Below are 17,648 nucleotides of genomic sequence, written 5' to 3' on the forward strand. Positions count from 1 at the left end.
TTAGTATTATTAAAACATTGACAGTATCAACGAGTTGTCAGGAATTTTACGAGGCACACACTGGACTTGTCACTTTAATGGGTAAATTCACGTCTCTCCTGGCAGCCTAAAAGTCGCCTCTTCAAGTCTTCGCCCTCCTTCTGCATCCTCTTCAATACTGTACATCAACTCCGCTGACAACTCAAATTGTTGTTTTTGTGCATATCGTTTCAAAGTATAACCCTCCTTATATTCAGCTATATGTGCTTGACATTATTGCGTGGATCATTTCCGCTCCTCGGTACGTAAATAAACCCCAGACTTCCTTGTGAGGCGGTGAGAGAGAGACAACGTCGGTGGTGGACGGACGTGGTCAAATGAGGGTGGAGGACGATGGTTTCGAGCTTGTTTGAAATTTTCCTGTGCAGAATGTGAGACGCTGGTGCTGCAGTGTGAGCAGATGTAGGACAGGTCCCTCGCACGGCAGTAGAGAGCGTGAGAGGAGGCGGAAGTGACAAAACTATCAGGAGAACTCCTCCATGTGCTTCATTTCTACCTCTTTCTTCTCTTTTTTGGAACAAAATAATACACATGGCACCTCCACAACAAGCGGCGCCTCCTCGTTTGGCTAAATCTCAGTGATTTCTGGCACGTGTTCCACCACAACATCGTTAAGACATAAGATTACTGGAAAGATTGTGGAGTCATTTGAACCGTTTTGTGATTTCTGGTCTAACGCTAACAAGCACTAACAAGCTTAACCCTTTTCCTCTGTCTCTTTTGCTGCATCCGGCTGGAATGGTTTGGATTTTCACTGCGAAAAATATGAGAGTACAGTCAGCAAAGGCAGTTGGAGAGACTGGTGACGTGAGCGGTGTTGAAGTTGTCACACAGGCCCCTTCACACACACACACACACACACACACCAGCTCTCCACATCCTTGCTCCCAATTTGAGTGAGCGACAACGGACGGAGGGGGCAAGGGAGAGGGAGAGAGAGAAAGAAAGAGAGAGAGGAGCAGAGCGTGAGCGTGAGCTTTGAAACCGCACTTCACCACCACAGACCGACTTCACCCCTTTTAACAGCGCCATATTTCCCCAAAATGTATCAGACGTAGCATGTGACACCTAAATGGCAGCGAAATCCCTGATAAATCCTGGGGACTGATTTTTCTTCTCTTGAGGGAATGTGGGGGTTTTGTGTGTGTGTGTGTGTGTGTGTGTGTGTGTGTGTGTACGGGCATCGCTGTCTGCTAGGATCATTTACAAGGGAGGGACAGGAAGATCCATAACAGTAGAAATAACTATAATAACTAAAAATAACTCAAACGTGCTGGCACCCACATCCCTCATTCATGCTCACCCACACAAATACACACACACACACACACACACACACACACACACACACACACACACACACACACACATCCAAATGCAGCATGTGTGTGTGTGTGTGTGCGTGCAGTTGGTTGTCAGTAAGAAATAAATGGTGGCTGAGATATGATTTTATTCTAACTTGGTGTGAATGAAGAGCTGCAGGTGTGTGTGGCCTGTCATCGGGGTGTAGCATATTACAATATAAGCTGTGTATATTCTTCTGCCTGAACCTGCTTCATATTTTATCTTGTTGTGCGTCTCCACGCCTGAGATTTGACCAGTTTTGAACGCAGCTCGGATCTGTCAGGAAAGCGCTTGTAACGTTGCAACTTACACTTCGTCTACGCCAAAACATTGTGGGTTGGTGTGAGATTTGGAGATGTGTACTGAAGTAACAAGATCTATGGTTGAACTCTCACGAGATGAAATGAAGGAAGTGAAGAGAAACCGAGCAGCGGGCATCCACCGCATACTTTGCTCCACAGGGTGCATTTTTGTGTCTGTATGTGTTTATATGTGTGTTGCGGGCGCTTGTGTATCCCTTCTCCAGCAGGACCCCCAGATCAAAACCGCAACCCACTCTCCCTCCCCTTGCCTCTCTTTCTCTCCCTCTCCCTCTCTCTTTCTCCATATCTCCACCCCCTCTCTCATTAAAAACTGCAGGCCCTGGCTTCTAATTAAATCCCACTTGAAAAGTCTTAAAGTCAGCCTCAGATTGATTCAATTTGCATTTCTGAACAGAGAACATTGCCTAAAAGGATTAATAAATTGGACGAAAAAATGCCTTCTTTCTGCGCCACGCCGTCAGAGCTTGTAAGACAACATCCAAAGAGAAATATCCCCCCGCAACAAACGTCTATCCAACATATGCTCTCGCTCTCTCTCTTGCACTCCCCTCCCAGGATGCCAGCAGAGATGGGAAGTGTGTATCAGGACTCTCTCTCACTCTCTCTCTCTCTCTCTCTCTGTGGGTGTGTGTGCTGTTGTCTGCGTGCGTGTGTGTGTATGTGTGTGTGCATGGGTGGAACACGCTCAGAGTCCTCCAAGGCATAGTCGGGAAAGGAACACACACACAATTTTATTTTCACTGTGTATACACTTGCACATATGCCTCCTTGTGTGTGTGTGTGTGTGTGCGTGTGTTTGTGTGTGTGTGTGTGTGTGTGTGGAGAGTGTGCCAGAGTGTGCTGAAAGTGACAAGGACGCACATTGGGAAAAGCTTCTTACTGTACTGTCTACGTACAGCAACAGAGCTCGCCGGTGGAGCCATGCCATTGGCTAATGGACACCTACAGCAACATGTTGGAATTCCAAAAAAACACACTGCCAGCTACACGCACACACACACACACACACAGACAGCCAGATTCAATTAGTAAGATAAAAACGAAGAGAGCAAGTAAGGCATTACAAACAGGCCCAAAAATCTGACGGTGCTGCCAACAGAACAGAGCAAACACTAATATGACAATTTACGTCTCAGGGTTGCGCGTTTTAAACGTGCTTCGTATAATATGGACCCACAGATTCCTGCTGACAAGATAAGAGGAAATTAGCTTGCGAGACTTCTGTAGATTAAAGCTTTCGAAACAAATCCGGATCTGTCCACTTTGTATAAATGAGTTGTTGGTTGTGAGTGCGGTTACATTTTTGTTCACCATTTCTTATGTCCTCCAACTCCCCACAGGTTGTGAAGAAAGAAGCCTGACTTATCTTGCCAATCTTGTCTGTCATCGTACCTTTGTCAAAGGCTTGTTTTCATGGTGAGGCAGCACAGTGAGAAATAGATTATGGCTCTTCATAATATCCTAATCTTCTTTGAAGTGGTGTGGTGTGTGTTTATATTGATTTGTTTGGGGGGTTTGGGGATTTTATCAATGATGCGCATTCGGGCAAATATTGTCAATTTTGTATCTTTAACAGATTTCTTTCTATGGGCTTATACAGTATAAAACACAGACGCAGAGCTTTGAGTGTCAGTTTTATTAATCTTAGGTGAGCACGAACGACAGACGGTATTTGATGAGAGAAGTGCGGTCATGTTGGGTGGATCATATAGTCGTTGCTATTATATCAGGCTAAGTGGCTTATATAATGGCTGATGGACTTTCATTGACTGTCATTAGCTCAGTGGTTGTAACTTTATTAATGAAGGATAAGAACCACATGGAGATACTGGAGAATAGACGGACAATGGAGGCCTCACCGCATGATGGCGTGGGTTTCATTAAATAACGATCTCACACAGGCAGGAAAAGGATTGGAGCTGGAACAGAAGTGGACAAAATGTATATTGATTTCTAGAATTGATATAATCATTTAAAATATTGCTGAAAAAAAATGTCACAGAAAGAGAAGAAGCCATATTCATCATTACAATGGAATAAAAAAGATGAGTTTTCAATAGGAAAATGAAAAGCGCTGATGAACAATATGCTGCAGAGGTAAAGCAGCACTTTGCTCGCCTCTGCAGGGGAGAAGGGACATAAGAATATGAAGATTGCTGTGAATGAATGTAGAGGGAGTGAAGGAGGTGAACGATAGAACTGTACCTGCTTTGTATAAAACAACACTGACTCCTAGTGGTCATATTGAGCATCATCCAGGATTTCATGTCCTCCAGTTCTCTTTGTGAATACACCTATGTCTCTGCATGAGCACTGTGGCATCTTGAATGCAGTATCTGAGCACGAAAAAGACAGCAGGCACCAGCGAGAGTGTGTGTGCACACGCGCTTGTGTTTAGATAGGGAGTGCTCACGGAGATGTGTGTCACATCTTAAGTGTGTGCCTATATTCCCCCACAATTCATTCAGTAATTAGAACATTAGATTTAAGTACAGAGTCTGTCCACAAGGTGTGTGTGAGGTGTGTATCTGAGTGTGTAAGAGTGTGTAAGAGTGTGTGTGTGTGTGTACGTGTGCCTGGTGGACTGGGGCTTCCTTTGATGCGATGAAGGCCGACAGGCGTGAAACAGGTCCAATCAGGCGCGTGGGTGCTGCCAATTAACCCTTTTCACCGTGTGAAACCAAACATAATTGCCTGGGGTGCAGGGGGCCACTGGGCCATGGCCTGCCCAGCGTAGGCTGAAATGGGCATTAGCAGTGCTGCCAGGTGACCATTATAGACAATTGAACTGCTGGGTGTTTCTCCAAATCACATAGTTACAGTTGCTATCCAGGTCTAATTGGCATGGCATCACCAAATGGCCTCTATTTCAAATTTTTACTCCTACACAATTCATCTGCAATACCTTTCAAGACATTGTACTCTGCTTCTCGCTTTATTACACAACTGCAGGCATCCTGTATTTTACTGATGATTTGCCATGGTTACATTGTGGAAGTGTGGCCTAAGTTATGTTTGGAATAATCTGTTTGGATGATCAAATTTGATTCGAGTTGGGCTGGAGGCGGATATCCAGTCTGAATTAAATCTCTGTGCCGTTTCACTGCAGTAATAACTTTTACTGAAATGAGAAGCATTCCCATTTTATTTATATTGGAAAATAAACCATTTTACTTACAATCATTGTGTACACAAATTGAATGTGTTTACTAATATTGTGATAAAAGTCTCCTTATCATAAGTTAGCTTTTTCTATGGATTTATATAGGCTATTGTTTTCAGCCCTTATTTTAAACACAGCATGATCTTTGTTGTATTGTGTTGTGTCGTTTCTATTTTGGTCAAACTGAAAAAGGAGAAGAGAAATTGTGTCTTTTTATATAATACTAAATTGATTCTATTTCACACATTCTTTGTGATGACCCTGTGAAAAGATGTGGGCCACAATGTGTGGGTTTAAACAAACAACAAACGTGTTATTAACTGTACTTAATAGTTGCTGGAGTCTTCTTTTTCAACACCGCCCCCTTCTCTATCATTCCTGCCAAGTAGTGAAGTTCTGCCAGCTCCTCAACAGACCTTTTTTTACTGGAGACAGTCTGTCTTGTCAAAGACAGGTGTGACTGATCCATGTGTTAATAGCTGCATTCCATTTATGTGTCCTAGTGCCAGGGCTCTATAGTGTGTATTGACCAACTGAAACACCTAAAAGGACAAAAATGTTATTAGTTACACCCAAGCATTTCCTGCTTTGACAAGTCAACATGTCTGCTGTGAGTGTGATCCATAAATTGGTTTGTTCTTGTTCACTAAATTGTTGGCTCCTGTTGCAGGTGTGTAAAATGTCTTAAAGTGTGACAAGCATACAATGATACATGCATGTTAGATGACAGAATTCTCCAGATTTTGTAGCAGCTGATTGTGGATACAGCCATCTCCTGTACTACAAAAGAGGGTTACAGACCTTGGCCTTGTTTTGCGTGAGCTGGATTTGCTATACATAGATAGATAGATAGATAGATAGATAGATAGATAGATAGATGGATACAAACCATTTCTCTGCATGGCATGCTTACATTTATTTTTTACATTTACTTATACAAATACACTTTGTACTTTCGCATATCCTACCCAACAGCAATAAATAAACATATTGTTGTTCAGATAAATTCAATACACAGTCTCTTATATCCTTAAACTACCTAATGTAATGGTCGTTTACAGAAATATTCGTTTTTATTATAGTGGCCTTCGTTCGTTAAATACACCATATAGGCCACCAGGGGTCGCTGTTTCCCCGCCACTCCGCCAGTATTCCAGCTTGCCCGCCTGTCTGCCCAACAAGAAATGTTGGCAAAACACCCCCTCCCCATCGTGGAGGGAAAAATGGCGGACAAGCGCTAAATCTACATCTGAAACAAACACACACGTTACAAAGCAAGGTAAACAACCTCGGCTATACCCAGCAGCGTCTCGTGTAGGCTCGGCTTCACCGTTGAGCCCAAAGTGTCACTGGCTAGCTCACGCGCGCTGGTACGCTCCCATTTTGCTAATGCTAATATTTATAATCAGGTCAAGGAGCTAGCGAGCCACCTAGCATGCTAATGTAGCATCCTGGCAGTGGGCATGTCTATTTAGCAGCATGCTGGATGTGTGTGCGGGTCTGCAGCGGTCGCACGCCACCTTTCTGTGTCTCTCTGTGGTGTGTTTATGTTCGCTACTCAATAGCACTGGCAGGTAATTCACTCGCGAACGCCACAATTAACGCCAAAGTGACGTTAAATGAGCTTCTAACGCAAGCGTCCATGCAAATGTGTCTGAGACGCGGGGCGGGCGGGGGAAGGGAGGGGGGAGCTCCCATGTGTCGGCTTTGTGTTTTGAATGGAGCGCGACACATTTCCTCTACGCGGGACGGGACGGGATATTTGGGCTCTAAATGGAAAACTTGTCGCCCCGCTAGACGCCACTGCCAGGCGAGCAGCTCTGTAGGTAGACGCCGACTTTCCAGCCCGGCAGCAGGGAGGTTTTGCCTGATGTGTTGTCCTGTCACTTTCCCAGACGGAAAACCGGGAGCGGGTCGCTTTAATTTGGACGCCATCCCCCTTGTTGGAGGAAAAAGGCGCACTTCTATTGAAAAGAACATCAGCCGTGAGAAACAAACGCTCCTAAACGGTTATGAAGTTTTAAGGTAGGTTTGTTTACACAACAACACAACACTTACACACTCCGTCCTCTCACTAAAGCTACTTATGGTGTAGTTAGGATCTTATTCCTCTCTGATTTAAATATTTAGTCGCTTGGTTTTGTTGTTGATTGTTGTGTGTCAATATTAAACTTGTGAATTAACTTTCTCGCAGGATAGATTAAGCGTATTAAAATCATTAAAGCAGGAGTGTGTCATTTTTGTGTGAACGGCCTGTGGGGCTGTATCACAATTAGACTAAATTCAAGGTTATTTCGGGTGATCCTTGACTGTGAGCACCAGACCAGCAGAGAAACTAAAGTGTGGAAGGATATGCTTTGGAGTAGTTTGACCCGTTGACCCTTGTGCTGTGTCTGGCTTGTAGTGAGGCCAAGATCAAGGTTACAGGTGTTACCAAGTCACACACGTCTATCTCACAAAACATAGAGGGGGGACAATCTATTATTTATATAATATTTATTTTATATGTTATTTTTGCACAATTCCCGATATTGGATTTTCATTTAGGTACATATGTGCCATGCAAAAGTGCTTATTGCGTTTGTGCCAATTCACTTTGCATGAGTTTGCATCAAGGTACTGCAAAACTATGAGTAATAATGCACAATGCTGGATGAAAATTGATTGCAGCTGATATAACTTGAGTATTTGGCATTACTTGGTGCTGTGAAATGGCTTAAAAAGAAGGATAAGGGACAGAGCAACCTGTTTATTGTTGGCATATAACTCTGAAAGTTCAGTTGCTTGGCTGTGATGCAAATTTAAGATGAGTAAGATAAAAGATTTTTGAGCCAGATAGATATTTGCGTATGAAAGAAAATAAAATCATGTATACAATGGCCTTTGTATTATATGGCTTTTGTATTTAGTTAATATAAAAAGATCATAAACCTTCATAAAACACTTTTTAAGGCTCCTTCACGTTTGATTATTGAATAATTGTGACAAACAAATGCACTGTTGCAAGTTATATAATCAAGTTGCTTCTCCTGTAACAGTAAATCCCGTAGTAGATTCAAGACACAAGTTCTCTAATTGTGTGTTCTTCCCTACTGATTTTACAGCGCGGGCCACTGTTGTGTCGTGAGCTTGGTCAGCATTGTTGGAGCATGAGGAAACCTGTGCCACAGAAAGGTAAGGATGGGTGTCATATCATATCTGTAGGTCATTGTCGTAGCTTACAGGTTGAACCAGTTGCGTGGCATATTTAGGGTATGTTATCATGTAATAGCCTTGTAATCCCAGACGATGTTTGGAGCAGGGATGGTGTTTGCTCATGCACGACAGCTTACTCTCCCTATGTCGACTCTTCTAGCTATAGAGTGGAAAGATGCCAGACGGATCAAACATCCCCGAAGTGGACGGCCCTCCCGGGTGCCCTCACTGTACCAAGGTAAATAATCCATTGACAGTTGTTCAAATAGGAAAGAGCGCCCGAGGATTTGGCTCCGCATTGTTTTATTACTCATAGTTTAAAAGGTAAGTATTGGATCTGCAGCAACCTTCCTTGTTGCTACACTCAGACAACATAACATGCAAGCTGATAAATTGATGTTATGATCTCTCTCTGTTCTCCTGCAGGGCATTTCAGTTGGGAGAAATACCTGAAGGAGACGGGCGCCACCGCTGCTCCTGCGTCTTGTTTCAGGCAGGTGAGTGAGACTGATGGGTCCTCACACGGTCTTGCTCCGTTTAGTTTTCATCAAAGACATGTGTTGTCTTTCTGTTGCGTTCAAAGGTTATTTGACCAGACAAATTCCTTTTGTCAATCTTTGTCACCAATCTTAACGCTTGTGTATCGTCACCGTCTAGAGCCCCGCACCTCCGCTTAATGAGTTCAAAGCTGGCATGAAGCTGGAGGCCCAGGATCCACGGAACACCACCTCCACCTGCATTGCCACTGTGGTGGGCCTGACAGGCTCGCGGCTGCGGCTGCGCTTGGACGGCTCCGATAACAAGAACGACTTCTGGCGCCTGGTGGACTCCTCTGAGATTCAGCCTATTGGCAACTGTGAAAAGAATGGAGGAATGCTGCAGCCGCCTCTGGGTGAGGACACCGACGCAATACTCAAAAGCATCTGAAACAAAAAGCTTTACAGTGAAGAAGCTGTCTGACAAGTGGACCTATGACTTTACAGCATTTGTGTTATGCTAATATTGTCCACTAGGTGTCAGTGACTGTCATCCTTGAATGTCACCATGATAGTATTACACTAATGACTATAAATAAGATACTAGCACAGCTCAAAGTCTCTCCCTGGGATATTTGAGTGTTGAATACAGGGTCACTGTATAATCTGCTTACCTACTGCTGCTGCCTACGATCTACTAGATAAAATCAAACCACCGTAACAGACTGGTTGATGTTTTGGTGAGCTTCTCCTTAGAGCCTATAACACGTTTTGCGTAAATGAGCATGGATCCTGCTCCTGCCTTATTCATTCATTGGCAGTCAGTAGTGAAACGTTGGCGAGCCGTGAGGCATCGAAGCCGGAGTCGATCTCACAAGATGTTCTCTCCTTCAGGTTTCCGTCTCAATGCTTCCTCCTGGCCCATGTTCCTTTTGAAAACACTGAATGGAGCAGAGATGGCACCTTCCCGCATCTTTCACAAGGTACCTGTACAAGGCTCACAAGCTCAACAAGCGCATGTCTGCACACTGAAACACGACACAAGTGCACACTCACTCCTGTCAACCCTCATACCTGACCCCCTCTCCTCTCCTGCCCTGTTACCCAGCAGGAGCCTCCCGTCCCGGAGCAGAACTCCTTCCACGTGGGCATGAAGCTGGAGGCGGTGGACCGCAAAAACCCCCACTTCATCTGCCCGGCCACAGTGGGCGCGCTGCGAGGCGTCGAGGTGCTGGTCACCTTCGACGGCTGGCGCGGGGCCTTCGACTACTACTGCCGATACGACTCCCGCGACATCTTCCCAGTGGGCTGGTGTGCCCTCACGGGGGACAACCTGCAGCCGCCGGGCACCAAAGGTCAGAGCCCTGAACCCCTTTGCACCCAACAGCAACCAATAATTCAGATTGTTACATTCTAGTCCTTTTTTAACAATGTTTTGCAATAGTGGCGCCTCCATCTGGATTTATAACGGTGAAATGCCTGTGGTTTGCTGATTCGTCTCTTTTGTTTTTGCGTGTTTCCTAAATACACTCCAGCAACTCCTTACAGTTAGTAACATTACAGTCGACGTAGCCATGTGAACTCCTTCTGCTTAAGGGTCGAGCCTTTTGAAGTATAAGAGCAACAAGAGGAAGTGGGGTTATCAGTCACAGGGTCACAACCATTCAGGGGTCAGAACACTTAACATCTGAAGGCGTGGAAAAGGAAAGGGGGAAAGCAGGACATGTCTTTGTAGGCAGCTTGTGTTTTATGAAGGCCTGGCGCTCCACCAGTTGGCACAGTCAGAGGGCATGACGTGGTTGAGAGGAGCCTACATGCCCCTACAGAGGCCTCTTGTTGGTATTCTGGCCAAAAGGGTCCGATTAGAGAACCGGGTTAAGAGAAGAGGTTTGGAACAAAGCGGAAAAGGGAGACATATGCCGTTAGAGGACGATTGTTTACACTGTCGGCAGATGGTGGGAGGAGGGAAGCGGAGAAGGGCAGAAAGGGAGAAAGGAGGAGCATCACAGAGGAAGAGTGGGAGAGGAGGACAGGGCAGTGGGAGAGGAAGGAGCAGAGGACAGCTGCAGACTTTTCTGACTTTGCTTTGGGCCGGAGAGGTGAGTGGAAAATGAATGGAAATGCATAAATGTGCTGGTGGTGGCAGCCTTGAAGCTTCTGAGGAGTTGTCTCCCTGTAGCTCTGAGCTGGCAGTGGTGACTGGGTGAACTCCATGAACTCACTGCACTCAGAAGAGAACAAGGGGAAAAAACACCAGTTTGCTTGTTGCACGTTTGTTCGCTGCAAACACTACAACTCTGGCTCCTCACACCTTTTTAAAGCGTTGTCCAGTCTGCGGACAATCACAGAGGACTCCTGTGTTTTCTGCCGCTCGATGGTGCCGGCGGCCCGCTGACTCAGGCTGTGCATCGATGTTAACGTGTTTAATAAACACAGCAGCACATGCCAAGACCTGTGGAAGATGATGGGACTACTCCTCTCCTAAATCTGCCCAGGGCTGATCCAGGATAAATACCATTGCAGTTTTGTGTGTGTGTGTGTGTGTGTGTGTGTGTGTGTGTGTGTGTGTGTGTGTGTGTGTGTGTGTGTGTGTGTGTGTGTGTGTGTGTGTGTGTGTGTGTGTGTGTGTGTGTGTGTGTGTGTGTGTGTGTGTGTGTGTGTGTGTGTGTGTGTGTGTGTGTGTGTGTGTGTGTGTGTAGGCTTGCAGGTGCCTGGAAAGCCAGTTATCTTCCTGATGCCATGGTTGTATTTTTCTTTGTGGTTGTGTTTACAGACACGCTGTCATAGTAACTCCAGCCGTGTTCTCTGATTTGAAGTACCTGGTTTATTTGGTTGTGTGTTTGAAAGCAGGCCGTGTTAATGATTTGACCACATGCACGTTGTTCACTGCTGGTGGCAGGCAGAGGAATGAAACTCTGGCAACGTTTCCCCTCTAGAAAGAAAGAGGACATTTGCGAGTGGGAGTTGCAGTGATACATTTGAAGAGTCTCGCAGCTGTCAGCAGCCCGCTTCTTTATTAGGGCCTCGTCTCCTTCTGTAGGCATTTAAAGCCGTTCACTCATTCCTTCATTTGAATTGGAGCCAAAAAGGATTTGACGTGCGTCTAAAAGACAGACGTTTTGATTCATTGTCCCATTTAGAAAATGTCATTTTGATATCTTTCACGCCGCGTTTCTTCCCTTCTCTCACAGTAGCAGTCACAATATTTGTCTAGTTGTTATTCAGTTCTGTTGAAACGCACAACACACTCGTCCCAGACACACATCTACTCCGAGCGAGTGAAGAGAGAAACACCAGCGGTTTGGCAGGAACGTTTGTTGATCAGTCACTGTTGTATTGGGAGCACATCAGCATGTATGAGCGTTTCTTTTAAATGTCACTCAATCCTGAAACACGGGAGAATGAATCCAACCTGCCACGTTGATCACTGGTCCCTTTACTGTCAACCATGTCAGAAAACCTAAACGTGTCAATTTGCATCATTAATTCACACGGGTTGACTTGATTGCGACGTGTTGACAGGTCGAGGAACATTATCCACTCCAAGTCAGAGGGAAAGGCTGCCCCGAGAGAAATGGTGTGAGGACAATTGTATCTTCTGTGGAGGAGGAGGAGGAGGAGCAGGAGGAGGAGGAGGAGCACTGTGTCGCCGTTCACTTACACTTCTGTTCATGTGTGCAGTAGATAGAAAAGCACTTGTTCTTATGAAGCAAAGAGCTGCCTGATGTCTTCATGCAGCTTCGTGGCAAAGCTTGAAATTCACCCAAGTGAGCCGCATGGCCGAGCACATTAATGAATACACCTCTTGATGTAACCTCTCGCCCCGAGACACTCTGAGCTCTCCCGGTGAGAACACAGCAGCCTGATCGATGCGGCGCGCAGTCCTCAGGCTGCCAGTTTACCTCCGCTGCAATTACAGCCAGTGAGACGAGCTCATGATAACGCAGGGAGGAAGTGCACAAGAGAGAAACTGTTCCACTGCTGAGCGTTCGTGACCTTGAGTGCTGTGGAAGTGTCGTTCCCCCGAGCTGCACTGCAGTTACAAGCCCTGCAAAGGGAAATCAGGATTCAGCTTCAATGATCGTGACACAAACAGTGGTGTGAGATGATCATGCATGTTGTAATAATGGAGAAAACAAAGGTGTGTGTGTGTGTTGTGTGTTGTGTGTGTGTGTGTGTGTGTGTGTGTGTGTGTGTGTGTTCAAACTGCCTTTCCCCCTGTTCCTGTTTTTATATCCACTTCTGTTTTCTGGTTCCCCCCCCCCCCCCCCCCCCCCCCCCCCCCTTCTCTTCTCTGGCAGTAGTGTTGCCGAAGAGCCTGGGGCCTCTGACAGACGGGAGCGTGGAGAGTCCAGCCATGGCCCCCACCCCCGCGGTGGGCAAACCTCCAGGTCAAAGAGGGCGTAAGCCAGGCCGCAGGAAAACCAAACTAACAGTGACCTGGAGTCAGAAAGGCTCGGTGGGGCCGCAGAGTATCCAGCCTGGGAAAGGCCTGGAGCCCATCAAGATACCCAAGAAACGTGGGCCCAAGCCTGGCAGCAAGGTGAGCGTGATGTGGCTTAGCAGAGCATGGGATCAGGCTGCAAAGTGACAACGATCCACTTGGTCGTAACAGCTACTTGACATGTTTGACTTGATGTAGCACCTCATTGTCATCACTTTCCCTTCTCAGCAGTTGGGTTGGGCCAAAAGAGCGGCCTGGCTGGAAGGGGCCATGGCTGGACCAGGGCGGCCTGTGACGGGCCCGGGGCGACCCAGGGGCCGGCTGCCGGCCAACTGGACGCAGAGGATGGCTCTGCAGCAGGCCCAGGCTCAGGCGGAGTCTGCTGCCATTAAAATCCCAAAGAAAAGGGGGCCCAAGCCTGGCAGCAAGGTAGGATTCCACCACACACACTTACACACTCACACAGGCATCGCTGAACAGGGAAAAGACACATGGTATTCTTGTCAGCGTGCCATAATGAATTGACTCAGTTTATCTTCTCTTCTTATCATATTGGACACTACACTACATGGACACAGGGACATAATTCACTGACGCATGCTAGTTGGCTGTTAAGTGTTGGGACTCCCAGTGTTCTAATAACCTCACGCTGCTCACAGTGTATGCAACTGCCTCCTTTTAAGAGGCTTAGTGTAGCCATGGTAACAGTCGCATCATCTGGCACAAAAGCGGATGTGGTGACGTGGCTTTGGCACTATGTGATTTTTCGCCTTTGAAAATGAACACACACACACACACACACACACACACACACACACACACACACACACACACACACACTGCTGCTTAATATTAAAGTTAAAGAGTTTACTGGTCTTGTTCAAACCAGCAGCTACTGTACAAGTGATAATGGAAAAAGCTGTAAAATTGCTGAATGTGTGTGTGTGTGTGTGTTTGAACATAGAGAAAACCACGTGTGGTCCCTAATGCAGTCCCCACATCCCCCACCAGCAGCACCCCAGAGCCGGACACCAGCACTGTGCCCCAGGACAACGCCACCATCCCCAACTCTGCACTACAGGCTCCCACAGGTGCGTGGCCTCACGTGCTTTATGAACATCGCCCTCTGTTGTAAAAACGTCTGTCAGCTAAGTCGTAACAGCTGTTCTCCCCTCCAGTGTGCGTGTATTTGAACAAGTACGGCAAGGTGGGCCCTCATCTGGACCACCGCCGCATCCAGCAGCTACCGGACCACTTTGGGCCGGGCCGGGCCTCCTCGGTGCTGCAGCAGTGCGTCCAGGCCTGTGTGGACTCCGCCCACAACCAGAGCACCGTCTTCTCCTGCCTCAAGTCCGGCCACGGGGGCGAAGTCATCTCAGGTAGGTCTCATTCAGATCAACGGTACATGTGTTGCAGAAACACAATGTCGGGGCAGTTTAAGACAAATAAATGATTGGTTCCTTTGCATTCTGGGTAATGTTTCCCCTTGTTCTCCTGTTTTTTTCCTTTATTTATGTTTTACTGTCCATGTGCCTCATAACACATCACATTGATCACATTTGAGTTTTTTTAAATGTCCATATCTAACAGTGGATAGCACAGCACACCATCTTTGAGGGACCTTTGACCTTTGACCTTGCCTGTCCCTGTGTGTGTCCCCTCCAGCCTTCTTTGACCAGCAGCAGCACACTCTGACGCTGCCGACGGTCAGCAGCGTCACGTACGTCCTGCGCTTCCTGGAGAAACTCTGCCACAACCTTCACTGCGACCCTCTGTTTGGCAGCCAGCCTGTAGCCAGAGGAGGCCTCCACTACGACAGCCCCGCACACACAGGTCCCACATGCATCTGCACGCTTTGCTTCCACTCACCATGCCGTACGTCTTGGCTTCCGTCTCACGCATGTGCTGATTTCAGACAGGAGAGGTTTTGGGGAAGGCCTCACCACGGGCCCAGGCAGAGGGACCAAGCGGTTCGTCCAGGACTCCTACAACAGCCCGTTGCCCCAGAAACTGGCCAAAATCTCCCGGCACTCTATTGAAGGTATGCGGCCGATGTGACTTTGTGTAGGTGAATGAATGAATGACCCGTGCTGTAGAAATACAATATACAGGGACTGGGGTTTAGAGGCTGGGATTCTCTCTAACCTTAATGACACCATCGTCTCTCACAAGCACGCTGGAAGAGCTATAGACCCAGGAACACGATGCAAGTCGTCAAAGGGGGAGGAGCTTCTGCCAGCGGTGCTCTTGGCTTAAGCTGCTTCATTGATCCAGTGGACAAATATCTCAAAGCTCAGGAAACATGGACTGAAACATTGACTTTGGATGTCAGTATGTTCAGTCAGGAGTTGAACCGTTAATATTTGGACAGAGAAAGCAGAAAGTCTGGTCTTCTGACTTAACGGCTCACTGTAATAAGGCTCTTTAATATTGCGTGTAATGAACAGCTATAATTGCCCTATTACAGAAGTAAGAGTTTAATTTTCAATTTTAATGGAGGATAATACATCAACCTCCTACAACCGCTGTGTCCTGCATTTAGACTAAGATGTCCATTTTCAGTGTGAGACATTTTGCTCTGGGCCACAAAATGTCTGAGTCGTTGCGAGTGATCAATGGCTTTGAATGTTGTTGTTTTTGCTATGAATGATGGGAATGGATCTTAATCAGACAGCAGATGAGAGTGATGGGATATTGTGGACTAGTGATGATTCAAAGATGCAGTGCCTTTGAATTGGTCTGTTACAGTGGCTTCACAGATCCAGGAGTTGGTTGCGATGTAAAAATGGAATCAAGTTGAATTATAGAAAGTCATTAAATTAGTGCTCCACCTGCATGTAAAATATATATCCTCTGTCTGTGATGCACCACATAAATACAGCACCTTTAATTCAGATACTGCTGTAAATCGTCCAATAATCGCATAATACGATGCAGTTAAATCCAAGGCTGTTGTGCCAAGAGTGGGCATCATTAACTGCTGGGGCACAAGGTTGATCATTTAATCATAGCTCAATTTCCTTAGCTTTTACTTAAGTTAATGGAATATTTGAACAGGTTTATATTAAAAGCCAATATTCCCTATTAAAGATGAACTTGGAATGCCCACGGAATGCCAGAGTGTGAATCAGTGTGTGCTGTGTTTATCTGCTATCGTCTCCCTGACTGTTGGCTCTGTGTTGTCCTCAGGTGAGTCCTACATGGAGAATAGTGTGGTGGCCTCATCGGAGCACTTAAAGAAGAGCCCGCTCTCGCCAAAGTCACCGGGACAAACCCCCGGCCTGCGCTCTCCCTCCAAGCTGCTCAATCACAACAACTCAACAGGTACAGGACTGACAGTTGATGTTTCCATCTTGTAAACCCTTTTGAATCTGTGATAACACACATTCACACACCATGCAAGCCACTGACCTACTCTGTGGCAGCAGTTGCGGGCTCCAAAGGAACGGCTGGAAGCATCGCCACGCTGACCGGAAATTAGATCTGCACTCCAAACCTGTGTGTGTTCGGCCGTGTAGAGCCACACACTATGGCAGCTTGCCAATTTCACGCATGCATAATAGAACACGGATCAATGTTCTGGTCACTGTAGTGGTCTGCAACTCTCAAAGAAGACGTCTTTTTGTTCAGCTCCATCACTCAGCAGAGGGCAGCTTTGGCCCAGTTACACAATGAGATGGCAATAATACATATTTCATTCTTGTCATGTTATGATTTTGCAGCTGCACCAAGAACAGAACTTGGTCAAGGTGCTTTTCTGACACTATTTACAGAGGCGGGGTCGTCTTGTTTGAAAGTGTAGGCAGATGAAGAAGCTGTCTTATGACCGTGTTGCTCCTGTTCCTGCAGGCTCAGGCAGTATCCTGGAGAGCTCCAGGCCCAGCGGCCAGGACCCTAACCTGTGGACGGTGGAGGAGGTTATGCAGTATATCAGAGACATAGATCCAGTGCTGGCCCCACATGCGGACCTTTTCAGAAAACATGTGTGTATGCACCTATGATGAAAGTGTTTGCAATTATAAAAATACTTACACTTAGAATATGTGTTTTCTCTGAAATGTTTTAATACAATGTTCTATGTTCTAACTTATCTCTAGACTGTACTTAATGTTTATGCGTAATGTTGAAAACTTTAGGATTTTAGACAAATCTAGTCCATTTATAGTTAAAGTACATGACTGGTGACTGTACTCCATAATTTAACTATTCTTAAAATCCATCTCTTACAGGAGATTGATGGCAAAGCGCTCTTGCTGCTGCGCAGCGACATGATGATGAAGTACATGGGCTTGAAGCTCGGCCCCGCCCTCAAACTGACCTTTCACATCGACAAACTCAAACGGCCTTGAAGTGGTCTGGGATCCCACGGCCTTCCAAAGGACTAAACTCTCTCCCTCCTCCCTGTTCCAGGTGTCAGTATATCATGCACTACATATTGGACATACTGTAAGCTGACCAGTTACATGTAGCAGCTTCCATCAGATCACATATCTGGTATTGCATACCCCCATCCTGACCTCATCCAATGAGGAATGTTTATTTTGTGTAGCACAATCCAGCCCTAAGGCAGCATGGGACATGCAGGATCACTCACGTATCTGTTTATCATCTGTTCTGCATTTCAGTATAACTTGAAGAGTCAGATGTGGCAATTTTAACTGTAA

The 17,648-nt window shown here is 46.3% G+C and overlaps 1 protein-coding gene across 4 annotated transcripts; it reads left to right on the forward strand.

Moving 5' to 3' along the window:
• Positions 1 to 6,036: 6,036 nt before the first annotated feature.
• Positions 6,037 to 17,642, forward strand: LOC143002584 (polycomb protein SCMH1). Of its 4 annotated transcripts, none has more exons than XM_076152751.1 (17): positions 6,037 to 6,148; positions 6,765 to 6,894; positions 7,974 to 8,043; positions 8,225 to 8,302; positions 8,491 to 8,561; positions 8,722 to 8,956; positions 9,435 to 9,523; positions 9,649 to 9,895; positions 12,842 to 13,083; positions 13,213 to 13,413; positions 13,949 to 14,075; positions 14,163 to 14,363; positions 14,650 to 14,817; positions 14,900 to 15,025; positions 16,174 to 16,308; positions 16,834 to 16,967; positions 17,214 to 17,642. In XM_076152751.1, exons 3-17 carry the CDS (start codon positions 8,019 to 8,021, stop codon positions 17,331 to 17,333), a joined length of 2,199 nt encoding a protein of 732 aa, XP_076008866.1. In that variant the 5' UTR covers positions 6,037 to 6,148; positions 6,765 to 6,894; positions 7,974 to 8,018; the 3' UTR covers positions 17,334 to 17,642. The 4 variants fall into 4 exon arrangements, with proteins under 4 accessions (XP_076008866.1, XP_076008869.1, XP_076008867.1 ...); XM_076152754.1 differs by having other exon boundaries at positions 13,216 to 13,413; XM_076152752.1 differs by having other exon boundaries at positions 12,845 to 13,083.
• The last annotated feature ends 6 nt before the right edge of the window (positions 17,643 to 17,648 follow it).

Source organism: Genypterus blacodes, unplaced genomic scaffold, assembly GCF_046128005.1.
Source record: "Genypterus blacodes isolate CSIRO-AG114 ecotype Tasmania unplaced genomic scaffold, CSIRO-AGI_Gbla_v1 ptg000057l_1, whole genome shotgun sequence".
NCBI lineage: Eukaryota > Metazoa > Chordata > Actinopteri > Ophidiiformes > Ophidiidae > Genypterus > Genypterus blacodes.